The sequence below is a fragment of the Mesoplodon densirostris genome, chromosome 13, assembly GCF_025265405.1.
Source record: "Mesoplodon densirostris isolate mMesDen1 chromosome 13, mMesDen1 primary haplotype, whole genome shotgun sequence".
Classification (NCBI taxonomy): domain Eukaryota; kingdom Metazoa; phylum Chordata; class Mammalia; order Artiodactyla; family Ziphiidae; genus Mesoplodon; species Mesoplodon densirostris.
In genome coordinates this window covers 7642256-7669752 of record NC_082673.1, presented here as the reverse complement: position 1 = coordinate 7669752, position 27497 = coordinate 7642256, and the positions used below count along the sequence as shown (strand labels likewise).

Here is a 27497-nt window from a genome sequence, read left to right as displayed (position 1 = left end):
TCACCTCAACAGACACAGAAAAATACTTGACAAAATCTGCTGCTCCTTCATGATAAAAACACTTACCAAATTAGGAACTGAAGGGAAATTCCTTAAACTGATAAATATGCCAAAAACTATCAACAAGGATCATACTAAATGATGAAAGACTGAATGCTTTACCCTTAAGACTGGGACTAAGGCAAGGATGTGCACTGTCACCACTTCTATTCAAGTTCACAGTGTAGGGTTGTTGAGATGGGGGAATGGAAGTGATGCTAATGGGCGTAAGGGTTCTTCCGGCTGCGCCGTGCGGCATGCGGGATCTTAGTTCCCCGACCAGGGATCGAACGAACCCGTGCTCCCTGCAGTGGAAGCGCAGAGTCCTAACCACTGGACCTCCAGGGAAGTCCCTAAAGTTTCTTTCTGAGATGATAAAAATGTTCTCAACTCAGATTATGGTGATGGCTGTACATCTCTGTAAATACAGTAAAAACGGGCTTCCCTGGTGGCGCAGTGGTTGAGAGTCTGCCTGCCGATGCAGGGGACATGGGTTTGTGCCCCAGTCCGGGAAGACCCCACATGCCGCGGAGCGGCTGGGCCTGTGAGCCATGGCTGCTGAGCCTGCACGTCCGGAGCCTGTGCTCCGCAGCGGGAGAGGCCACAACGGTGAGAGGCCTGCGTACCGCAAAACAAACAAACAAACAAACAAAAAACGTAAAAACCATTGAACTGTACACTTTCAACAGGTAAACTTTATGTTACATATACTTGAATATAAGGGTTAAAAAGTCATTACAATACATACTGACAAATGACAAATGTTGTAACAGCAGCTAACCTTTTCCTAAGCACTGAAGGTATCCTGGGCAGTGCAGGCAACTATTTAAATACATTATCTCCAAAATCACATGAGAGGTAAATGTTGCTATTACATCTTACTGCGTTTTACAGGTAGGGAAGGTGAGGCTTAGAAAGTTTTAAGTGATCTGCCGAGGTTATACAGCTGGCAATCGGGGGAGATGGAATTTTGTCCTAAATACTACCAGGCTACAGTGTACAGTGAGATTAAAAGGGAAGAATCTGGGCTTCCCTGGTGGTGCAGTGGTTGAGAGTCCGCCTGCCGATGTAGGGGACACGGGTTCGTGCCCCGGTCCAGGAAGATCCCACATGCCGCGGAGCGGCTGGGCCCGTGAGCCATGGCCGCTGAGCCTGCGTGTCTGGAGCCTGTGCTCCGCAACGGGAGAGGCCACAGCAGTGAGAGGCCCGCGTACCGCAAAAAAAAAAAAAAAAAAAAAAGGGAAGAATCTTCCAAACTCTACTGTTACTGAACACATGCTTTGGTCATTAAATATTTATGCCATTACAATTCTGTGGACTTATACAGACCACTTCCCTTGGTATGAAGTGGGGGCCTGGACTCGCAAAAGGGGGCTTGTGTGAGTCATAAACCGTTCCAGAAGTGGGCTCAGCTGAAACTCAAATTCACACATGTGGGATCACACACCCTTTCATTCACCCTACAACAATGAGAACAAAATCCACCCAAATTATCAGCAACACACGCAGGCAGGGCAGTAGGATCTTTCTCTTCCTTCAGCTCCTGGGGAGACAGCACAGAGGTGGACGAGCAGCATGGCCTTCTACCGCTTACAAGGCAGCCTAGCCCATGAAGAGTGAGCGTTTGAGAAGAAGGGATGGAGCGCTAGCAGGTGAAAGGGACCACAGAAGGAGGTTTTCCCTCATGTTACTAAAAAGACGGGACACTCGGTGAGCGCTAAAGCACATGGTTCTTCTGTTCTCTTCTTCCGCAGAGGCCAAGGGGAACTCTTTCACCCTCGTGTACTCTCTCTGGCTTCCCTTTTGTGATGTGTCTTGACTTTCAGGGCTGTTGGGCGTTTCTTTTTTTTTTTTTTTTTTGGTGGTACGCAGGCCTCTCACTGTGGTGGCCTCTCCCATTGCAGAGCACAGGCTCCGTATGCGCAGGCTCAGTGGCCTTGGCTCACGGGCCCAGCCGCTCCGCAGCATATGGGATCTTCCCGGACCGGAGCACGAACCCGTGTCCCCTGCATCGGCAGGCGGACTCTCAACCTGGGCATTTCTTTTAATGTGTTTAAAAATATGGAATTAGAAGATGAGAATACGTAGGACAGGGTGAGAAATCTGAGTTTGCTGGGCTCATCACCACCCACAGTGATACATGGGACATGACTGCCAAGGGAGCTAGGACTTACTACTGGCCCCCGAGGGCCCTGAACCATTCTTTTGAAAGTTCCCATTAGTGTACTATAATTACAAAAGTAAGACAACTTGTTTTTATAAATTTGATCCTCAATTTCACTTACCTGTTGCTTTCAGAGCCGTCTCCCCATTGTTTCACTCTGGGAAAAACCCACGTTAACTTCAGGCGCTTGAAAATAGCTATTTATGAGACATCTAAAAGAGAAAACAGAATAAGCTCAGGACAACTTTTAAATAAACCTAATAAAAAATAGGTGCATGGAGGCTTGTATGTATCTTTTTTTTAAAATGAATTTATTTATTTAGTTAGTTTTGGCTGCGTTGGGTCTTCGTTGCAGTGAGCGGGCTTCTCATTGTGGTGGCATCTATTGTTGTGGAGCACGGGCTCTAGGCGCGTGGGCTTCAGTAGTTGTGGCTCGCAGGCTTTAGAGCGCAGGCTCAGTAGTTGTGGCGCACGGGTTTAGTTGCTCCATGGAATGTGGGATCTTCCTGGACCAGGGCTTGAACCTATGTCCCCTGCATTGGCAGGCGGATTCTTAACCACTGTGCCACAAGGGAAGTCCATTGTACATATCTTTCATAAGAGGTAAGGAGTCACAGAAACAATGACATAAAAATTGTGACCGTGCATAAATCAGCCCAGGTACTGCCAGCCAGTTAGCTGATGCAGAACAGATTCACGGGGAAGCCAAAGAAGCTCAGGTCAGGGTCCCTTACTTTCATGGGGTCACTTGCAAGACCCTTGAAGGCGCTCTGGCAATTTTATATTCTTAATTTTATATTATTATTATTTTTTATTATGAATGAAAAATTTTTATTCTTTTTTTTTTGGCTACAAACGCGTGTTTATTTAAAAATAATGTTCAGGAATTTATACTCACAGGACATGTTATAGTTAACATCCAAAGACAATCAAAAAATACTTCTGGATGATTTATTATATGCTTAGTACTAAAAGTACTCCTAAATCTGTACAGTATTGGCATTACAAGATTAGAGAGTTGTTTTTGGCTAATGATTTTTATAGAAAAACAATGAGGAAAATATCAACCATTACCATCAATCAGGTATAATTTTGTATTTCACAAAGGACAGTAGTTGCATTTAGCAACAGCCGCACTTATAAAGTGTACTCACTTCAAGGTTGTATTTTGATGCTGTTTCTTTTCCCTTCTCACAAATAACCAACCAGATACAAACTGCTTCCAACCGACAATCCAAACAAAGGAGGAATCATGGCTAACCATCGAGTCGCTAACATTTGTGAAAGGCAAATTGCAAACGTCACCAAAAGGAGTAAAACTGTTCCCTCTGACCACCTTATTCCATGAAAAAAAGTGTACTCTGACTTCTAAGATGGATTTTTAAAATTCAGGAGAAAGATTTAGGAGAGTCATTTTATTGATGTATAACGTAACATAAGGAAGAGTGGACAACTGTGAATTATTCTTCCAGAAGAGCAGGCCCCGCCCTCAGACTGTATAAGTCTTAGTCCTACCACACCCATGTCAGCCTCTGCTTGCCCTTGCTTCTGTAGAGGGTCTTCTTGCTCTTCCTCTCTCTCATCCCTCCTGTGGAAGCAGAGTTTGCTTACCAAAAGCATCCCTGAGTTCTGAGTGATTTTTGGCATCCAGTTTGCATTTTGATAAAGACAGAAATGATACAATAGTCATTTCTTCAGGTTGGAATAATGTACTCAAATTCTCAACATTAAATTTAAAAGGCATAAATGTAAGAAAAAAATCTAGCATCTGAGTTATAAAATAAAAGGTATTCGGTAGGGGAAACTTAGCTAGAGTATCATCTGTGAAGAAAAGAATGAATGTTTTGCTTCTGTAGTGCTAATGAGCTCATTAGAAAATTCTGGAGTTAGGAGATGTGGAGTAGCCAGGCAAGCAGAGAGGAGCCCACGGTGCTCAGCGCACATCCACTGCGTTATCCTATGTGCCAGGAATCCTATTTCAGGAGTGTTAAAGCATAATTTTCAGAAAGGTAAAATCACAAAAATAAAATGAATATGTGTCAAATATTTTATTTAACTCATTAATTAAAATCCACTTAAATGTGTTTTTGACTTATAGAGATTTATCTTCTCTGCCAGACAAACTTCATTTGCATTGCCATGAACAGGAACCATTTGCACTGCTATGGGCATACAACATTTGTGTTGCTATCTATTTTCTATAACTTAAACTCTATCCCTGCAGATTTGGAAAATGGCCTTGTCAATCAAGTGAAAGTGCTCAGCCCTTTGGAACTAGATAAGCCCAGAGGGTCTGGTAACAATGCCCTGAGCTCCAGAAATCACTTTGGCCCTTTTCCAATACGTGGACCATTTTTTGTATACGAGGGATATTTCCAAAGAGGAGGATGCTTGACAGAGTAACCGTGAAAGCAGAAGCTCTTGAAGTCATGCATTATGTGGACAAACGATGGTACAGGGGATATTTTCAGCCTAGCAAACACAAAGACACATTGTTGACAGTGGTTCAAGTTATAAAATACTGAAGAATTGTCATGAAGCAAAAGGTTATCCTTATTCTGTGTAGTTCTGGAGGTCAGAACTAGGTAAAGGAAAAAAACAAAACAAAAAACAAACAAACAAAACAACCAAAAACAAACAGGAAGTTACAGCAAGGCAGATCTTTATTCAATATATATGAAAGACCTGTTCAGAAGGTGCTCATTTGTGGATTCCCCGCCATTGAAAATATTTAAGCAGAGGTTATATAATTTTCTATAGGAATTTTGTGGAGTGAATTTTTACATTTTTAAGAAGCTTGGTCTAGAGCAGTCTTGTCCTATAGAAATATAATGCAGCTCATACGTAATTGTAAATTGTCTTATAGGTGGATTAAAAATTTTTTAAAAACCGATTAAATTGATTTAACAGTACACTTTGTTTAACCTGATATTCCAATTCATTATTATTTCACCATGTAATCAATATAAAAACATTAGTGAAATCTTTTAATTTTTTTTTTTGTACTATGTTTCTGAAATTCACTGTGAATTTTACACTTACCTACACATCTCAATTTGGACTAGCCATGTTTCAAATGCTTGATAGCAACTTGTAATTACCTTACTGGACAGCACAGGTCTAAGACCACTGGTTCTCAAACTTTAGCCTGGAGGACTTGTTAAAACACGATCGCTAGCTCTAGCCTCAGAGGTTCTGATTCGGTGAGTCTGGAGTGGAGCCCAGAAATTTGCATTCCTAACAATTTCTCAGGTGATGTGATACTGCTGGTCCAGGACCACACTTTAAAAACCACTGGTTTACACAGTGTTCACTGCAGCTCTATTTACAATAGCCAGGACATGGAAGCAACCTAAGTGTCCGTCGACAGATGAATGGATAAAGAAGATGTGGCATATATATACAATGGAATATTACTCAGCCATAAAAAGAAATGAAATTGAGTTATTTGTAGTGAGGTGGATGGACATAGAGTCTGTCATACAGAGTGAAGTAAGTCAGAAAGAGAAAAACAAATACCATATGCTAACACATATATATGGAATCTAAAAAAAAATGGTTCTGAAGAACCTAGGGGCAGGGCAGGAATAAAGACACAGACATAGAGAATGGACTTGAGGACACGGGAAGGGGGAAGGGTAAGCTGGGACGAAGTGAGAGAGTGGCATGGACATATATACACTACCAAATGTAAAAGAGATAGCTAGTGGGAAGCAGCCGCATTGCACAGGGAGATCAGCTCGGTGCTTTGTGACCACCTAGAGGGGTGGGATAGGGAGGGTGGGAGGGAGATGCAAGAGGGACGAGATATGGGGATATATGTATAGCTGATTTCCTTTGTCATAAAGCAAAAACTAACACACAATTGTAAAGCAATTATACTCCAATAAAGATGTTAAAAAATATATATATATGGAAATTGAAAGAAAAAAATACAGGATACAAGAATATCTGAGACTCATGAAAGAATCTGATAAAATTGATTAAATACAGTTTATTCTGAAAAAGAAAAATAAAAACCACTGGTTTAGACAAACCTAAGATCTTTACACATAAGACGAAAAATGCTTCTCTTGATAATGGGTATGCGTGTTGGATATTTGTTTCGTGTTTTTGTGAGATGATGGTGTTTGTTCAGGGAAATTAAGACTTTCAGGGTGGACTCCGAAGAATTCTGCCTTTCTCAGTCTTTGTTAAAGTTTCCTCTCTTATATCTTTATCTCATTCTTGAGCGCCTAGTGTTTTATTTGCTTTTGACTTCCAACAGAAGGTTATAGATTTTGAGAATATGTAAACATTAACATAAGAATAACTCAAAGGTGGAGTTTCAGATTGTTGTGTTCTTACAAAGGGCATTCAGTGCTGGGACATGATTTTCCAATGTGTTAGACCCCAGAGGCATCAATAGCCCTGTTTTTCTTTTGTAACATACCCATTGGCTATTGAACCCATGAATTTATCTAAATCTTTCAGAAAACTATAGATTTTTAAAACTATAGCATAAGTTTTCAAAACTTATTAATTGTACAAAATAGACTTTCTTTTAATTTTTCCTAAAATTACATCTTCTAATCTCCAAAAGGAACTTTCTTAATTTTATTATTCCAGAAATTGGCAAATACATCTATAACAAATTTACTGATGCCACATCATTTCCCAACTAGAATGTATCTAGTTATCTCCTTGGGAACTTCAGTTGGGGTTTTGCCCATTGGTGCTTATCCAATGGTTTTATCCCTCAATATCCATCAGGTATTCCTTTTTCAACTTATGCTATCAAAACTCATATTTCTTGCACAAGTTTTTTGGTTTGGCCCCTCAAAGATCATCAGTTAGTGCCAAAGCAGTTATGAAAAGGAAAAAAAAGGGAGGAGGAGTTATATTTCCATGTACTGGAAAAGGAGACAGGTCTGGGTAGTCTTGGTAGCCAAGAAGACAAAAGTTTCTTCTTAGTAGATACAAAGAAACACAGATCCTTACAGAGAAACAAAAGTTTCTTCTCCTTAGGAAGTTCTGGAATACAGCAGGGACCACTTTCTCACAGTCATCACAAATGCACATGGTTTCCATCAACTCCAAATACAAATGGGCTTGGATGTGCTCACTGGTCAGGAACAGCAGGTTCTCATCAGGCTTCTGTTACAGAGGGAAGCTTATCCAAGCTGGGGCAATTCCCAAGGAGGACAAAAATCAATGGTTTTAAAAGATGAAATGTAGAGACTTTCAAAATGTAATAAAATTTTATGAAGCGTTCCATAAAAAAGAACTGATTCAGATGTATTGTGGCTTAGAAACTCTGTGTAAGAATAGGACTTTGACCTTCAAAGTGTGCAGTATATGAAACAATACAGTTCAGTTATTTTTGCCTGGAAGTGTTCTGAATCACTTTTTGCAGACCCAGAATGTTCATTTTAGAGTCAAATTATGGACTTTCCAAAGCATTTGTTCTAGGTTATTTTTAAAATGATTAAAATCTGGTCATGTGCATTAGTCAACAAGCATTATTTTGAGTACCTGCCTCTTACTAGGTCTTGGGGATTCCAAGACGAATAATATGTAGTCACTGTTTCTTGAGAGCTTATACTCAAGCGCTGGAGAAAGATATGGAAGCAATGATTATGGTGCAAATGCTTCCAGAATAGCACCTGCTTTGGCAAACTGTGGGAGGTGGGGACACCTACATAGGGAGGAGGAACTTGAGCAGAGTGTTGTAGATAGTCAGGGGCTAAGAAGGGCTGAGGAGGGGGAACAGGAAGATGAACAAGAGGAGTTCTCCATTTGTGTGGAGAAAACACCACCTGCAATGTGAAATACACGGTATATCTGGGGACCAGAAAGTATCTGGTGTTGTAGGTACGGAAGAGGTTGATTCAACCCAGCTGAGACCAATTCTGTGTGCAGCGCATGCATGGGAATTTTGAGAGCATAGAAGAGTCAAGATTGAGAGAATCTAGGAGGGGTAACAGCTAATAGGGAATCGGCAACAGTCGGTGAGAGACGGTAAGGTCTAATTAGCTAACATCTTGGTACTATACTGTGTACATCGGTAGGGATCTAATACCTTTTGAATGTCAAATGCCTTTCTGAAGGACAGATTTTAGCTTGTCAGTGATCTGTCAGCAGGTATTTACTGGTTGTCCAACATGCTCCTTGAGTCACAACATTCGATTATTGGAGTAATGGAAGCCATACTATCTTTCAAGCGAGCAGATTGTGTGCATATCCTAATTTCATCACTCATTGTTTCTTTCATTTTGGGGAAGTTATATAAACTCTCTGGGCCTCAGTTTCCTCGTCTGTCAAATAGTGGTAATAAAACTTACATCACAGAGTTGTCACAAGGATTAAATGAGTAAATAAGTCCAGTAGTATTTGATTCATACTTGTTGCCCAAACTGTGCTCATTTCCAGCCCTAATTCCTTCCCCTGCTTTGGTGTGAAGTGTGGTTTTCCCGTGTCTGCTTACAGGATTAACATTGATTGGATTTATTTAAATAACATTTAGAATTTTTGGCATCTCTGGTTCACATACTTTGAGCAATCTCACAAATGTGCAAATCATAAAGACATTCCTGAATACGAATACAACAACAATAACATTAATAATGGAAAGATGGACAGTATTCAAACTAAATGATGACAATAATCAAATTAACTCAAAGATAAAATGATCTAAGAAAATAGCCAGGTCATATACACCAAATGTCAGTTTCTTATATTACAACAATAATAATTATACTATTTGAGTGCTTATTAGTGGCAGATACAGTCCATTTTGCTATAATGTGATACGTGTGTTCCTAAAAAACACTGTGTTATGAAAAATTGGCAAAAAAAGCCACAGGGCTTCTGGGGAAAATGGGATTAGGGGCACAGCACTCAAACCCTTCATTGGTGACACATTTAAAAAAAACCCAAAGGAATGGAATAAAATGGTAGCAGCTATTACACACTTCAAAGGTTAAGAAATGCATAAATGCTAAAATGAGTGCAGCATTTTAACTTGGAAAAGACCTGATGTTTGCTTGTAGAAGTGTTTGCAGCTTGTGACTGACTGGAGGGGTGGAAGGAGGGTTACCTGAAGTCTGATGGAGAATTGTCACGTCAGACATAGCTGGCCGACGTCTGAGTGTGTGCATGTGTGCACATGTGTAGTCCCTGCATGACTCAGGTCAACTGGGTGAAGTTTTTTCTGCTTCCGTCTCATGTTTCTCACAGAAAACAAAGTGGCCTGAGCAAACAGGGAAGTCTTGGTGTGCTCAAATTGTTCCCTGATATATCAATTGCATTGGAACAAATCTGCATTTTCACAACAAGCATCCTAGTAGAAGTGGCTCTTCTAGTTCAGATGCATTATCTATATGAACTTAGGTAATCTTCTCAACACTGCTTTTGGTCTGGTACCATTATTGTCCTCATTTTATTGATGAGGAAATCGAGGCAAAGAAAGCTTAAATGACTTCATGAAGATCAAACTTATTAAGCAACAAAGCCATTATACTATACCACCTTCCAACATAGTGTATTATGCTAAAGACAATAATCCATTTAATAAGATATGTATTTCCATCAGACGTTTGATAATTCTTTATACCTGATCATTATTCTGTCTCACCTAAATCTCTCATGTTGTAGTTTTAGTCTATTTCTATTATCTCCTTTCAAGCTGGGGACTATCAAGCTATAATGTTGTGTGTTGCTGCCCCTTAAATAATTAAGGTCCAGTGGAAACTAGTGCAGTCAGTCTGGTTTAGTGCCTTGTGGGGACTGAGCACCATGCTACCCTCTTTCTTCCATCATTGAAAATTATGCTAAAAGTGATGGTTAGTGAAGCCCAATCAATGGGGTTCCTACCATAATGTCAACATGTGTGCTCCAATAGCGTTAGGAATGTTTATTGCTTTGTGTATTTCATTAGTGTCCCTGGTTCCTCCTCATTACACAAACTCTTTATGAAATAGAAATATTTAATATAAAACACCCTGAAGGCTTTCTGTTTTTTGAGGAGTAGTGTATTATATGGCTAAGGAGGTACTTAATTTATATCCCATTGAGTGCTGGTTGCAAATGTGAATGGATGAATAACTAATGACACTTTGAATGGGATTTTGTTACAATAGTGGCTCAAACCTGACTCTAAGGTGAGAGGTGGGAAAGGGGCATGGAATAAGTGTTGGCTGTAGACCTGGGTAGACCTGGTTAACTCCCGTACTTGTTAGCTGTGTGAACATGGGCAAAGCACTTAATTCTCTGAGTTTCAGTTTCCTCATCTATAAAAAAATACTTTTTATCATATTATTATGAATTAATGAGTGAAATCACATTACACACATAATACATAATAGCAAGTTTTGATTAGCAAATCAACCAGTGAGAGGGACCCTGCAGTCTGTCAAGAGACATCAAATCCTGGGACTTCCCTGGTGGTCCAGTGGGTAAAACTCTGCACTCCCAATGCTGGGGGCCCGGGTTCAATCCCTGGTCGGGAAACTAGATCCTGCATGCATGCTGCAACTAGAAGTCTGCATGCCACAACTAAAAAAAAGGATCCTGCATGCTGCAACTAAGAACTGGCACAGCCAATATTAAAAAAATAAAAAGAGAGAGAGAGAGAGAGAGATCAAATCCTGAGTTGTTAGTCTGAGCAGGGCAAGCCTGAGGTTGAAGCAGAGGCTAAGACAAACAGAAGGACAGAGGGAGAGAGGTCAGAGGAGCAACAGAGATGGACTAATGCATGGCTGCAGAGTAGGGTTAATTTGGGAGCAAATCTCTTCAACATGGGATTCCAGCCACAGATTCCCTTTTCTATACCTAAGCAAAGTCTTTCTTTTTTTTGCCACTCCACACGGCTGGTGGGATCTTAGTTCCCCAACCAGGGATTGAACCAGGGCCACAGCAGTAAAAGCGTGGAGTGCTAACCACTAGACCACCAGGGAATTCCCACAGCTGGATTATGTTTGGAAATGGGATTCCAAGAGCAGAATAAAAATACCAAATTTCATCAAATCCCCAAGGCAGAGTCTTAAAGTTATACACAGGATGTACAATATAAAGGGTGAACCCTAATGTAATCTATGGACTTTAGTTAATAATCATGTATCATTAATATTGGCTCATCAATTGTAACAAATGTACCACACGAATGCAAGATGCTAATAATAGGGGAAACTGGGCTGACATGAGGGGGTAGGTGGCAACTGTCTGTACTTTCTGCTTAATTGTTTTGGACCAAAAACTGCTCAAAAAATAAAGTCTATTAATTAAAAAAAGTTTCAGTTCTGTATGGCTCTTTTTCCAAGCTTCCTTTCTTTTCTTTTTTCCTTTTTTTTTTTTTTTTTTTTGCGGTATGCGGGCCTCTCACTGTTGTGGCCTCCCCCGTTGCGGAGCACAGGCTCCGGACGCGCAGGCTCCGGACGCGCAGGCTCAGCGGCCATGGCTCAAGGGCCCAGCCGCTCCGCGGCATATGGGATCCTCCCAGACCGGGGCACGAACCCGTATCCCCTGCATCGGCAGGCGGACTCTCAACCACTTGCGCCACCAGGGAGGCCCTTTTTTCCTTTTTTTTTACAGTACGTGGGCCTCTCACTTTTGTGGCCTCTCCCGTTGCAGAGCACAGGCTCCGGACACGCAGGCTCTGCGGCCATGGCTCACGGACCCAGCCGCTCCACGGCATGTGGGATCCTCCCAGACCGGGGCATGAACCCGTGTCCCCTGCATCGGCAGGCAGACTCTCAACCACTGTGCCACCAGGGGAGCCCTCCAAGCTTCCTTTCTTAGCTTCCTTGACCCTTCTATTTTTGACCCTCTTGGCTCCAGCTGCCAAGGCTGGTCCAGCATACCTCCCTGTTTGCCCAGAGGCAGGATGCATTAGAGCTGGAGTATGCATTTAAATTGCTGTCTGGTTCTTAACTGTTTTACAGCCCACATTCTCCTGGTTGTGGAGTCAGAGCACATTGGCTGAGTTCACCAACTCTGCGGGCAGTCAGTTTGGCAGCTCCGAGCACAGGTTCTAAGAGAGGCAGATCTCAGGTCACCCACCCCCTCTGTCTATGGCCACCGATGATCTCATCTGAACATGGAATGATATTACTAAAGCTCTTATGAGACTTAAAGGAGACAATCTATGGGAGATGCTTGACATAGTGCCTGGGACACTGTTAGTGTTGTTTCAGTTCTTTATGCTGCACAATTAACCGCCCCAAAGCTTAGTGGCTTAAAACAATGATTTATGATTTCTCACAATTCTGTGGGCCAGGAATTCAGGCAGGTCTCAGACGGGCAATTTTTCTGCCCCACACACTGTCAGGTGGAGCCACTCACCTGGCTGCATTCGGCTGGTGGCTAAGCTGGGCTGGAAGGTCTCAGTCACCTGTGCCTCTGGGCTGCTCCAGGTGTTGTCACGTGGCTGGCTTGGGCTTCCTTACAGCATGGCGGGCTTGGGGTGGTAAAGTTTCTTCCAGGATGACTGGTTCCTAAGAGCAAAAGAGGAATCGGCCAGCCCTCTTAGAGGCGAAGCCCCAAACTGGCCCAGGGTCACTCTACCGCCGTCTACTGGACAAAGCAAGTCACAAAGCCAGCCCTGATTCAAGGGAAGGGGAACCAGCCTCCCCTCTCATGTGCCTCCAGGACAGGAATTACAGCAGCCATCTTTGGAGATAACTGTAGTGCCCGAATATGATTTCCCTATGAATTGGCTTCGCCATTTTGCACAACAGGCATAGCGCATCTCCTACTGCCAACAGCATGCTGTAGGGCGGAGTGAGGCATCCCAGTTGCTGTGGGAACTGAAGTATGAGTCAGGCCAACAGCCTACTCTAACTTGGCCGTTGCATCGTTTCTTCATGTCAAGAGGGCTCAAAACATTTTTTTTTAAACCTATTTTTTTTTTTTTTGGCGTAAAAGTCTCTGTACCCTTGAGGATAATTTTTTTATTTTTTTGGCCATACCGCTTGGCTTGTGGGATCTTAGTTCCCTGACCAGGGGTTGAACCCCGGCCCTCGTCAGTGAAAGCACAGCGTCCTAACCACTGGACTGCCAGGGAATTCCCTCAATACATTTTTAGTATTGTTGTTCTGTCAACAGTATGTACCTGCCTATCATTTACTTTGTACTTTATTTCATGTCATGAGATTATTTTGAGACTTAAAAAAAATCACTAAAACAGAGACACACTATTTAAAGGTGTCCTTTTGTCCTTTTACTAACACCACAGAAAGCCTTCTATTAACACCACAGAAAAAGAAAAACTTGATTACAAAGTGAACCCGGGCTGGCTTCTATATTCGAGTTTTTGCTGTTTGGTTTTCCTTTTCACTGGAATGTCCTTCTTGCCTCGCTTCCTTCTCCCTTCTGTGGGCAAAAGAACACTTATTTATCCTTTAAGACCCAGCTCACATGTCACTTCCTTTACGAAAGCCCCTATTGACACACCTGCCACCAAGTGAACTTGATCACTCCCTTTTCTGTGGTCCCACTGTACCCTGAAAGCTTCCACCTTAGCAATTGTAACTTTTATTGCACTAATATATTGGTAAAGGCTGATCAGGTGGCACGTGGAAGCTAAGTCCTAAGTTCTACCATGAGGGGATGCAAAGAGAAATGAGATGAACTTCTTGCCCTAGAGGAGCTCACTGTCTATTGGAGGAGGTTATACAACACGTACTTCAAACACAATCTTCATTTCAGGGCTAGAGATCTACACAGATTTATTATGAATGCACTTGAACCACTTGAGTGGGCGATTTCCTTTGGCAAACACTAGGAAGGCTCCCTGCATAAGGTTTTGCTTGTTATAAAGATAGATTGTGGAGCCATCAATATAATGGTCTCAGACATCCCAGATTCAGCCTCTGTCATTTTGGTGCTGAAGGGGGCACTGGGCCCCAGACATAATTGGTGTGATCTCAGAGAAGTGAAGAGAGCTATGGCCCATGTCTACTGGAGGAGATGGGGGGTTTTCCATGGATAAGGGCTTTCTCATGGTGTGGTGAGGTCGTGAGGATCCCAGTTAGGGCCAGGGCTTCTAAGAAGTTTGCAAGGCAGAGATAAGTGCACTGTTTTAGGCTGTTTAGTTTCCTTACAGGTCAGAGAGGTACTTTTACTTTGAAAAAAAGACAGGTGCAAAAAAGCATTTGAGCCAATGAAGATTACCCTTGAACTCATCTTTACCTGAATGGCTACTGTAACAATCAGCTTTTGCTGGGTTATGCTGCTGTAACAAACAGCCCTGAAATCTCAGTGCCTTATCAAAGGTTTATTTCTCACTGACATAATAGGTTGACTTTGGGGTGTCTGTGGTTCTGCTCTCTGCATGTTTTTTATTCCAGGATCCAGAGTGACTGAAGGAGCAGTGCCTTTCTTGGACTGGGTCATTTTGGGGCAGAGAGACAAATATGGTGGTGGAACCACATAATAACTCCTAAAGCTCCTATTGGGAAGTGGTGCATGCACGTCTACTGATATTTAATGGGTCAAAGCTGTGAGGTACAATCTCACAGAAAGGGCCAGAGAATGACAGAAAAGATACATACAAACCTTCAAGTTGTGAACTTTCAAAGATGTAAATGTACGTTGCATCAGTATCAGGCATGAGTGACATTGCAGCTTGCCCACTGTCTCCTGTTGCTGACGATCCTTCAGCTCTATCATCTCCCACCTCCTCTCCCTCCTCCAGCCAGTAACTCTTCCTGCCTGTTCACTCGATGCCAGCCCCGTGTGCCAGCTGTTGTACTGTACTACTGTATTTTCCAAGGTACTGTACTGTAAGATTAAAAATGTTTTATTTTTTGTGTTTGTTTTTTTATGTATTATTTGTGTGAAAAGTATTATAAACCTATTACAGTACAGTACTATATAGCCGATTGTGTTAGTTGGCTACCTAGGCTAACTTTGTTGGACCAACGAACAAACTGGACTTAGGAACGCGCTCTCAGAACGGAACTCATTCACATGTAGGGGACTTACTGTACAATCTTCCACAGCTACACTGAACCCAAAGACTAAAAGTTGATGATTCTGAAGACAAGAGACCAAGAAGAGGTCAAACAAATTAGGTTGATAAATGCTACTCGAAGCAGGCAAAATACGAGATTACTCTGTTGCAGAAAGAAATATGAAAGAATCAGAACTTGCCTACTAAACAAAGCTTGAAACCTTCAGAAATCAAAATGTACAGAGTGAGGAAAATTTTGACATCTATACTGACAAAACAAAAATCAGATTAGTGAACGTTAACAACCAGAGAAGCGGCTTACTTCAGACGTGAGCCCACTGAAGCGCACATTTTTTGAGCATCGCGGATGGGTTTTGGCAGGTCACAGAAGGCTCTCAGAGAAGAAAATGGATCGATGACAAGCACTTTCATGATTCGGCATCATTGGTCATGGCCGTAATCATACTCCCTCACTCACTGCCCACCCAAAAATCCTACTCATCTTTTTTTTTTTTTTGTGGTAGGCAGGCCTCTCACTGTTGTGGCCTCTCCCGTTGCAGAGCACAGGCTCCGGACGCGCAGGCTCAGCGGCCATGGCTCACGGGCGAGGCCGCTCTGCGGCATGTGAGATCTTCCCGGACCGGGGCACGAACTCGCGTCCCCTGCATCGGCAGGTGGACTCCCAACCACTGTGCCACCAGGGAAGCCCCCCTACTAATCTTTTATGGTGGGCCTCAAATGCTATCTTTTCCCAGAAACCCTCCTGAATCATTTCCTTGTGTGTGAATCGCGTCTTCCTTAGATGGTGATGGTACTTGCCTCTCTATTTAACATACTGCCTTTATTACACTTAATTATCTCTTCTCACCTCCTCACTCCCAAGACAACTGTAAATTCTTTAAGGGCACAAACAGGATTTTATTCATTCTGGGGTCTCCCACAGCAGAGCAGTGCACACAAAGGAACACAATTCATTGTTGGTGACGTTCAGAAATTGATCTGGTTCAAAGCTACTTGACATGCAAATATTAGCTCCATCCTTGAGGTGTTCCTAGAGCACAAGGTGCGCACAAGACGAAGGTAATGATCGTTTATGACGACTCTAGGGCCCAAACTCACCAGAACAGTAAGAAAGCCTTGGGAAGGTAGATAAAGGGTGAGAAAAGGCTGGGAGCACTGGGCTGTGTAAGTGTGCGGTGCTGTGATATCTCGATTAGTTTGCTCCTGTTAGGTATTTCTATTTCTCTTTTCTTAGTATCGGATAGTAATTAGTTACATATATCTTCGTTTTAATAAATTGTTTCAGGATGTGGTTTGACCTCAGTTATGCAAACGCTAAAAGCAAGCAATATACAGTTAATTTAAGGAATTATCAATAAAAATGATATTAGGTTGAAATGCATTAAAATTATACAGAGGGATATGTGTAGTACTAATATTCATAATATAGAGCATGAATATTTTTAGACTCTCTGATATTGGATTTAGGTGTGCTTCTTCTATCTTGTAAATCAAAGCAATGGCCTATATCTTTGATCTGTGTGTTTAGGTTTTATGGCGACAGATATCTTATAATAACTAGAAATAGAAACTCCATCTTTAGTGATATATAGTACAGCAATCTGAGAAGAGAAGGTCTTAAGGTGCTGTTAATTAGCAGAATTCTGAAGCACACAGTCTCAAAGCAATTAAGCCTGTTAATTGAATATTTGGACGCATGGTGGAATAGCTCATATGTTGCTTGCTGGGCAGGTATCCTAGGCTTGCAGAGAGGAGTTACATTACACACATGATGTTGAAAAATTCACAAAGAACAAATATGGGTAAACATACGTTTGTCTAGTAGCTAACTGTATTTACGAATGGTGATACATTTTGCTATATGCAAAATTGTCTATGAGTTGCAAAATTCAGCATTAACAATTCAATCTTTCAGCCTATCTGTTGTAGATACGGCGCACCATTTACTCATGGAAAACTGAGTTTTTCCCACAAGATTTTGCTGTCCTCTGGTTTGGTAAACATCTCTATAATTCATGTGATCCTTTAAATGAAATTGGTGGTCACACAGTGGTTGCAATCTAGCATCTATGCAGGTTTGGGGGCAAAGGGGAATGGACACTGCTGACGAGCTCAAGGTCACAAAGTGATCTATCTTGTTCTCAAGATCCTGCCTGGGTTCCATGAGTTGCAGCATTTGATGAACGTGTGAACCAACTACTAAAAAGAAAGTCGATTGAAATTTTCAAGACTGTGAAAAAGTTTTCAAAAACGGAAAAAGAAATAAAATGTTCCTTTTAGAAGAACTTCAGTGGAAAGTGGTTAATATTTTGGGCAGTGCTTATTATTTTTAAAGGCTATATCTTTAGGGTAGACCTCTGCTTCTGTCAATCCCAGGCTTATTGGGGTGCAGAGGGAGGGTCTCCACTAAAGAACACCAAAAGGCAGTGAGTGAAGAAGGAATTTAGTCTCTCTCAAACTGGGTATCAGTCCTCTGAATGGTGGACTTTCTGGTCTCTGTGTTAAGGGAAAAGTGTTCTCCTGCTTCCGCGCATTCGGCCCGGAGCCCCGGGGCCTTTTCATGCAGTCCATCCCGGGCCCCCGCCTAAGCGCAGGGGGCGGTCCCTCCCCTGCCAGCCACGCCCCGGCCGGGTTTATAACTCGCCTGATCACGCTCCCGGAGCCGCGGCTTCCCTCGCGCTCCGGCCGCACTCGGGCACGCCCTCAGGGCTGGCCGCCCGACAACTCCCGCCTCACACCGCTCGCGCTCGTACGCGCGCTCACACCCACGTTGCCCTTCACCGCACGCGCTCACACTCATTCTCGCGCGCTTGCCTCACGCACACACGCGCGCTCCCACCGCCCCGTGCGCCCTCTCGCGCGCTCCCCCTCGCGCTCCGGAGCGCTAGCCTCGCAGAGGCGCAGGCACCGCAGGCGAGAGCGCCGAGGGGACCCACGGCCTCCCCATGGCTGACCTGAGCTTCATCGAAGATTCCGTGGCCTTCCCGGAGAAGGAGGACGATGAGGAGGAAGAGGAGGAGGGTGTGGAGTGGGGCTACGAGGAAGGTAACCGGCCGCGCGTCGGGAGGCTGCCGCCGCTGGTGTCCCGCTGCTCTGGCGCGCTCGCCGCGCCCCGCGCCCGCTCGTTCCCACCTGCGTCCCCGACGCTTGCGTACGGCCCCGGCCCGTTTCGGGGCACCAGGCGCTCCGGGAAGAGCGGGAGTGCCAGCCGCCTGCATTCGCGTCGGGGAGCCCGGGCTTGCTGCCGGGCAGCGGTTGGCACCTGCCGCGATCCGGAGGGCGAGCCTGAAGGCTGCGGCGGTGACATTTCCGTCTTGCGAGTAGCGAGAAGAGCCGCGCTGTGCTGTACTCAACACCTTGAGAATACAGCGTTAGTGAAACTATTAGTTTCTTTTTTAAAAAAATTTTATTGGCGTATAGCTAATTTAGAGCGTTGTGTTAGTTTCAGATGTACAGCCAGGTGATTCAGTTATGCATCTACATATATTCATCCTTTTTCAGATTCTTTTCTCATATAGCGTTAGTGAAACTATTCGTTTCTTGCTTGCCTGCGGGGAGAAAATATTTGAGCCACTGATCTTTTCGCTGAGGATGCTGACACCGCTCAAGGCTTCCTAAGTTTTGTGCTGAATCAGTGGACTTGGCAAGACGGGGGCTGACCTTTTAATAAAAATTTAGTTTCCTAAATGTATCCCTGAAGATGTAGGACTCCTAACAGAGCTGACTACTGGTGCTGATGTTCGCTACATATGTTGAAACAAATGTAGAGTTTACAACTTGAATTATAAAAATACGAAAAGAGTATTATGTATATATTACGTATATACAGGTATGCGTATATACGCATATGCACACTTCAGAATACTGTGTTCGCATTTCTGATAAGGAGTGTTTATTCACTAGCAACAGATTTATGGTTTTTGGCTCTCACCAAGAATGCTGAGTGTTACAGGAATTTCCCAAGTACTGCACATAATTGAACTAATGAGCAGAGGAAATTTTTGTGGTATTTTTTTTCTAATCACTTAAAGATGACCTAAATTTTCTAGAGCCATAAATTAGTACCTTTATGTAGGCAAATAGAATATCTTATTAGCCTAGGACTTTGAATGTGTTCTTTGATAACATTAGATCATTCAAAATATGAATGCAAAAATTCACACACATTACCATATTTTATCTGTAAAGGGACAGTAGTCATAACCTTCTTAATAATGGCAAGGATCATAAGCAGTGTTTAAACTAGTTTTCCCCATGTTACATTTTGCTGTAACTTATTTTTTCAGTCTGTTCTAAGTTTGCTTCCTTTTGTCCTCAGGTGTTGAGTGGGGCTTGGTGTTTCCGGATGCTAATGGGGAGTACCAGTCTCCCATTAACTTGAACTCAAGAGAAGCTCGATACGACCCCTCACTGCTGGATGTCCGCCTCTCCCCGAATTATGTCGTCTGCCGGGACTGTGAGGTCGCCAACGATGGGCACGCCATTCAGGTTATCCTGAAGTCAAAATCAGGTATTTTAGATGTTTCTGCATGCTTCTTAAATTAGAAGTTTATATAGCTTGTGTAACCTTAAAGGTAGAACTAACCTAACTCTGTTGTCAGGATACCTTTATAGACTATAAAATGCATTTCGGGGGGATAATTTTCTGAAACATTTTTGGAAGGATGAAAGGATGAAATTATGAAGGTGTCAGTTGGTTGTTGCATGTTGTGTGATGTTACTGGAACAACTTTAGTTGGTCCAATTCCAACCCTGTGGAATTTGAGCAAAAGTATACACAAGTGTACCAATCTGCATTTTGTCCTAAAGTGTTGATTAGCTTAACAATATGTTCTAGATTGGTCAGTCTTAACAGTTTGCCTGCTGTATTTGTATTAACCATTTTCCTTGGGACTGTTCAAGCAAAAAAGGTAACTAACTCCATCTCCTTTTACACTTACTTGGAAATTTTGGTTAGAGTGTTTAACTGGCATGAATTAATAGGGTTGGATTTTTATTTTTAAGAAAAATTCACAAGCTAACTTCCACTTAATTCATTACCATTTGTTTTATTGAAATGTATAATTAACTGAAAAAAAGATTCTTGGGAGTACATTGTCATAACATTTAAAGAGATTTCCCTTCATTTAAACTAAATTACTATTTTATGTTGATCTGCATATTTCTGTATATTTGTCATGACAGTGCTTGCAGTCTATTTGGTGTACTGAGCAAATAAACTTTCCATTTTAAACAAACAAAAAAAATAAATCATGTAGATAATTATAATTCTCTGTTTTATTAACTTGTAAAACTAAAGATTCGGATTTATTGACATAATCTGACATTCAGGATAGACTTTCCAAATTAATTTTCTCTGCTAAATTAAAATGACAAGAAGAATTTTAATTAATAGCAATCAAAAACAGCCTGTAAACTCAGCAGAAGATTTAAATGGCAAACAAAGCTCTTTTACTCATTTATTTTTTAACTCTCTTCCTCACCTCTGAACCTATTTGAGATGGATCTGAAATGTTTTTTTAGAAAAGCTGTTGGGTAATTACCAAGGAAATTGGCTTTTGGCTTAAATGTAGGAGAGAGGAGAGTGGAATATTTTAAAATTAGCATTAATATCTTGCTTTTCATAGTGAATAATAACTCTATTTCCCTCTTGTAAAGGATGTAAAATTAGGAGTACGTTGAAATACTAGGAAGCATTTGATAAACAGAGATCAACTGTACTCAAATTAATTCTGAATCGATAAATTCGATATTTCAAGCCATAAAATCTTTGGGTTTATTATTAGGCAGGGCAGGTATTGATTACCAACTATGGATATTTTATTCATTGTGAATGTTCCTGAGCTTTAATTTAGAGTCTTTCCAGCTGCCCTGAGTGTAGTCAAGGTATGGGCATCACCCAAAACAGAATCTAGGTGTTGGATGTAGTCAAAGAGACAGCTTCAGATGTAAATTTGAACTTAAATCAGATTTTTTTTGGGGGGTTATCTATGATGGGACATTATGTATTATTTATAAAATATATAGTAAAATTATTGTATGCTGACTGTCCTGACATAAAAAACATTTTAAGGTAATGTTGGTTTACGTTTTAAGGTTTATTGGTATGTTGACATGCTTTTTCACTTCTGGAAATAAACGTTTATATATCTATACAACTAACTTGCATTTCACATCAAGCACCATGGTGATTGAATGTTGGTTTGTATACAAATGGATAAGAAGGTTCTTGAGGATTCCTATAAATGAAAACACAGTCGTTTAGAGCATCAGTGTAAATACGACATGGTAAGTGTTATAAAGTATCACGGGAGCGTAGAGGAATGACTGAGTCCAAAGGATGTCAATTAAGACTGTGTGTCCATTCCTGCTCAAAGATCAAATTTACTCCATCACATTGAGTTGACCATTTTCTTCTGGTAACTTCTCAAGCCTTCTCAACCTTTTCCTTGGCCCCCTATCCCCTCCCAAAACACAGCCGATCAAGCAGTGTTTCGACTCTCCGCCCACAGCGTCCACCCCGACCGCCGAGGAAGAGCTGTCTGTATTTTTGTCTGGGTCTGATTTGACGTGCATGCTCCAGACCCCTTACTTCTGACTCCTTTCTGCCAGTATAATCATTTCTTCATTGTTTCTTCCCTTTCAGTGTTTCTCCAAACTTTAAAAAAAAGTAACCAAAAAAATCCCATGTCTGGACCCGTTTATTTATTTGCTTCCTAGCATATATAAGTTTTTCAAAGGTCTGCAAGCCCTGAACACCCTGTATTTCATTTATTTAATTCAAGCTTTATCTTTATCAAGATAGAATGTAAACATAATTTAAATAGTTGGCTAGAACTATATTTGTCTCTGCTTCTGGTTATAACCCACCGCTCCCCACTTAAAACTGTTTGCCTTGATTACGACCACTTTCATCTCTGAGCTGTTTTCCCTGCTGTCACTGCCACGTTTCTTAATAGCATATTTATACTGTCGTGCTTTGATATTTAAGATACCTGTGAGCCCCCTATGGTGGACGAGTTATTACCTTCTCGTATTACCCTCCCCCATCGTGGGGTTGCCCCCCCATCGTCCCTGTGGACTTCAATTACAGTTGCTATTTAAATTAGCTCAGTGTTTTTATTATTATGACTGTGTAACTATCACTTCCAGCTGAGACTATATTCTGTTTCCTTTATTGAATAATGTGGGGTTCCCCGCCGCCCCTGCCCGGAGTTGGTATATTTTTGTTTCTTTGGTGTTTTGTTTACCATCATGATTTCATTTCCAAAGTCTCTGATGTCTAGCAGGCACATCTTCTCCCAGGACATTCAAAAAGTCCTTCCAGTCCTCTCGTCCATCCTTCCCCTCTTCAGCCCGTCCGGACTGCCATCGCCCACAGCTCCCTGGACCTCAGGCCTAGAAAGTCCCTTGGCTTGTCTGTGTGTCCATTTCCGTGTTTCCTGGAGGATGAGACATCCTCTTTTTGAGGTTGTTCCCTCATTTCAGGGATTTGTTGGTTTATTCCCTCCTACAGTTCATCTCCCAATAACTTGCTGAGAAGGAGGGCTTGTGAGAGTCATTGGTTACATACCTTGTGTGTCTCTCTGCTGGGTCCTTGGTGGGCCCTTTCAGTCAGGATAATTGTCTTTTATTTCTTAGAAATTTTCTTATATTATTTCATTGATAAGTTTTTTTTAAAAACTCTTTTTCTTCTACTTTCTGATAGATTTCCTCAACTTCTATCTTTCTATTAAACTTCTAATCTCTGCTCTGATATTTTTAATTTCTAAAAAATTGTGTTCTATGAATTAAAGAAAATATGGCTACCACTATTTATTTCATGATTATAGGATCTTTCTTCATTCTTTTCTGTATTGCTTTCTTTTCTGTTTCCCGTATGTCTCTGTTTTATTCTGGGATCCTTCTTCTGTTTGTTTTGGTGTCCTGTTTTATGTTGGAGATTCTCCTCAAATGTCCAGCAATCTTTGGCTCTTTGTTCATATTTAGGAATGGGTCTAAAAATTGAATCAGAGGCTCTGCACGTGGGCAGGGATTGAGGTCTGGTGGATGTCACAGTAACACGATTACATAGAACCAGGCTGTGTTGTTGGAGCAGCCTTTGTAGGTTTATGGATTTCTCTGAGGGAAGGGGTGTGACGGCTCACACCTGGCTGGCAGCATCTGGTTGTTGACCGCAGGCAAAACAGTGTAACCAGAGAATATCTCTGTTACAGTTAATGAACCTGCATTGACAGCTGAACCCTCAGCGCCCAAGTCCATAGTTTACACTAGGGTTCGCTCTTGGTGTTTTACATTCCATGAGCTTGAACAAATGTTTAATGACACGTATCCACCACTGTAGCATCGTATAGAATGGTTTCAGTGCCCTAAAAATCCTCTGCGCTCCTGTTCTTCCTTTCCTCTCCCCAGCCCTTGGCGATCACTCATCTTTATACTGTCTCCATAGCTTTGCATTTTTCACAGTGTCATATAGTTGGAATCATACATTGTATAGCCTTTCATGTGGCTTCCTTCACTTGGTAATAATGCATTGAAGTTTCCTTGGATGCTGCTTTTTTTTAAATAAAAATATCTGTAGAATAAGCACAATTAAAAAAATTTTTTTGCTTTGTTTATATTAAAGAAGAATACAGAATTACCAAAAAGAATGACAACAATTGTAGCATAATTTAAATGCTTCCACTTACTAAATTAAAGCTTTTAAAATAATCCTAATGGTATAGTTCCCATATATAATAACCCTACCTGGGGTTTTAAATTTGAGGCATGTCACGAACAGGAGCCTTTCACCCCCAATCCCCTGCTGAAAGTTCCCAAACGAACGTCATTGATAATCTCATTCTACGATCGAATGGCCACTTTATTTTTATTTTTTTGCGGTACGCGGGCCTCTCACCGCCGTGGTCTCTCCCGTTGCGGAGCACAGGCTCCGGACGCGCAGGCTCAGCAGCCATGGCTCACGGGCCCAGCCGCTCCGCGGCATGTGGGATCTTCCCGGACCGGGGCACGAAACCGTGTCCCCTGCATCGGCAGGCGGACTCTCAACCACTGCGCCACCAGGGAAGCCCTCAACTGCTGTTCTTGCTCTTTGCTGGTACACAGTCCATGCAGACCTGGGAGTAATATATATATATATATATATATATATATTTTGTTTGTTTGTTTTTGTTTTTTTAAAAATAAATTTATTTATTTACTTATTTTTGGCTGTGATGGGTCTTCGTTGCTGCATGCGGGCTTTCTCTGGTCGTGACGAGTGGGGGCTACTCTTTTTTTTTTTTTTTTTTTTTTTCGGTATGCGGGCCTCTCACTGTTGTGGCCTCCCCCGTTGCGGAGCACAGGCTCCGGACGCGCAGGCTCAGCCGCTCCGCGGCATATGGGATCCTCCCAGACCGGGGCGCGAACCCGTATCCCCTGCATCGGCAGGCGGACTCCCAACCACCGCGCCACCAGGGAGGCCCGGGGCTACTCTTCGTTGTGGTGCGTGGGCTTCTCACTGCGGTGGCTTCTCTTGTTGTGGAGCACGGGCTCTAGAGTGCAGGGTCAGTAGTTGTGGTATGCGGGCTCAGTAGTTGTGGTTCACAAGCTTAGTTGCTACGCGGCATGTGGGATCTTCCTGGACCAGGGCTCGAACCCGTGTCCCCTGCATGGGCACGCGGATTGTTTTTTTTTTTTTTTTCTTTAAAATGAAGCTTTTATACATAGCTATACACATATGAACAAGTAGCTCTGAAGGCCAGAGGACTCCAAATTCTGGAAACTTGGAGGCTCTACAGATGATACTGGTTTCAACAAGTTACAAAATCTTAGGTAATAGCACCTACAGGCTTGGACTTACAACTGTGTGGGAGAAACTAACTCAAGAGCAAAAGCTTCACATTCTGAACATAAATAGTGGCGAAACACAGCATTCCTGGATTTAGGGAAATCAAATTGAGAGAGGGACATGATTGGAAGGAAACCTCTAGAATTCTTCTAATCCCAGGTTCCTCAAATTGGTACAGATGATAGCAATCTGATAGCACCACCAGAGCAGTCCCCGTGGGAGTAATATTTTAATCCATTTTTTTTTTTGGCCATGCCACGCAGCATGCAGGATCTTAGTTCCCCAACCAGGGATCGAACCCATGCCCCCTGCAGTGGAAGTGTGGAGTCTTAACCACTGGACCGCCAGGGAAGTCCCAGACCTGGGACCTGGGAGTAATATTTTAAAATGCAAAAATATTAGCCTCCTGCTTAAAAGCTAACGATGATTCCCTCCACGATAAACTCCAGCCCCTTCACATGAGCTGCCATCCTGTCCTGATGTTCACACCTTGAGGGCTGCCTTTGGCCATTGGGTACCTCTGACTTTATTGTCTTGGAGTACCCTCAGGCCGTTTCCCATCTCTGAGCCTTTCTGAGCCTCTTCTCTCTGCTCGGAATGTACTTTCTCACTTCTGCTGTTAGCTTACCCTTCAAGACTCTGCTTAGATGTCATCTCTTCCAGAAAGTCTTCCCTGGCTTTCTGACCGCCCCTCCCCCACCCCTTGGTTTTGGCTTGGACCCTGCTGGGCGCCCTCTGAGTGCCTTGTGCATTTTCCCCTACTGCCTGATGCAATCACGTTTCGTTCCTTAAGCACAGAGAATGCCTTTTCAGTGTTGAGACTATATCCTTCCCTTTATACACTCAGTGGTCAGCACAGGGCCAGGCATGGAGACCATCTCAAAACGTGTGTGTTGAACTCAAATGAAACGAGGGGCAAACAGCTTTTGAACTATCTGGCAAATCTGTTTTCAGCAAAGGAGTATAGAAGCTTAAATGGATTTGGGTAAATGTATATATGTCATGTCTCTATGGGATTCCCATATTTTGCAGAAGCTTCTGAAGGGAACTCTTTTATGTCTATAAGCGTAATGGCTGTGCCTATCAAAGAAAAAGCATGAAAGACAACGGAGGTAGTGGCAATGGCATCGGTGTCTACTGTATTCTTTTCACAAGTTTGCTATATTCTCAGGAAACGTAGCATGTCATCAGTGTGAGGTTCATGTTTCCCTGTAATTTTATTGGACATAATGGCACCACAACTAATAAACCTGCCAGATAGTGACAAAATATCACTAAGCAAAGTTTGATCTTCATAGATGTAGGAAAAATGCTCTTCTTTTGGTATGACTAGTTTTCTTATAAAACAAGTAAATGGTCAAAAGGAAGAGTAATGCCTTGAGAGGATGTTTCCAAATGGATAAAAGAGACCTGCTATTTATTTGTAGTCTGTAAACACAATCATTCTTGGGGGATGAACAGGTAATGCTTTTACCTGGCACCTCATAAAATTCTGAATTCCGGATTTTGTCATTTTTTATGGCTTTGCAGCGCCTTGCGATTTTAGCGTGGTTTAACTTTGGATGCTTCTTCTGCAGCAAAAGTGAAAGGTACCAGAGCCAATTCCTGGCTGAAAGCTGCCCCTTTGTCGCCTCTCCCTGGGGACCAGGCTTGGGCAAAACGCTTCCCTTCTTTGTGTTCATTTTCAACCCAATAGAGTGTAAGACCCTGAGGATCTGGTTTCATTATAATTTTCTTGAAATAATGACCATGTAATGACCAAACATCACAGTAAAAGTCTGATCTTCACAAATATATAAATTCTCATTTCATCCCAATAGGATGTAAGATCCATGAAGCCGGTGAATTTTGTCTGTTTTGTCAACATCAGTGTATCTTTTGTAAAAATGTTATTTATATATTTTTGGCTGTGTTGGGTCTTCGTTGCTGCGCCTGGGCTTTCTCTAGTTGCGGCAAGCGGGGACTACTCTTCGTTGCAGTCTGTGGGCTTCTCATTGCAGTGGCTTCTCTTGTTGTGGAGCACGAGCCCTAGGCGCGTGGGCTTCAGTAGTTGTAGCACGCGGGCTCAGTAGTTGTGGCTCGCAGGCTCTAGAGCACAGGCTCAGTAGTTGTGGCGCACGGGCTTAGTTGCTCCGCGGCATGTGGGATCTTCCCGGACCAGGGCTCAAACCCGTGACCCCTGCACTGGCAGGCAGATTCTTAACCACTGCACCACCAGGGAAGCCCAACATCAATGTATGTTAAACACTGAATATGGTGCCTGCTACAGTGTAGGTGATCAAAAAATATTGGTTGAAATATTTTTCAGTGGAACCCCTGTGGGCCTGGAACTTCTCCCCAGTAAGACATACATCTGTGCAGTTTGAATTTCCAGGGCATTTAAAATATCAGTTCTATTCCCAAGGTTTAATCTAAAGAAATATTGGCCATCGGTCAGGTGAGGGGTATACGTGTGAAGCACAGATCTCTTTTTGGCCCCTGAAATCACTGACAGAATCAGCTTCATCCTTTGC

At 42.5% G+C, this 27497-nt stretch overlaps 1 protein-coding gene across 4 annotated transcripts in view; it reads left to right on the top strand.

Moving 5' to 3' along the window:
* The first annotated feature begins 18100 nt into the window (after positions 1-18100).
* Positions 18101-27497, top strand: part of CA8 (carbonic anhydrase 8) — a 65968-nt gene continuing 56571 nt past the window's right edge. For all 4 annotated transcript variants that reach the window (XM_060116215.1, XM_060116214.1, XM_060116213.1 and 1 more), the window contains exons 1-2: positions 18101-18200; positions 19474-19665. In XM_060116215.1, coding sequence (XP_059972198.1) covers positions 18101-18200; positions 19474-19665 — 292 coding nt within the window. The remainder of the gene's footprint in view (positions 18201-19473; positions 19666-27497) is intronic.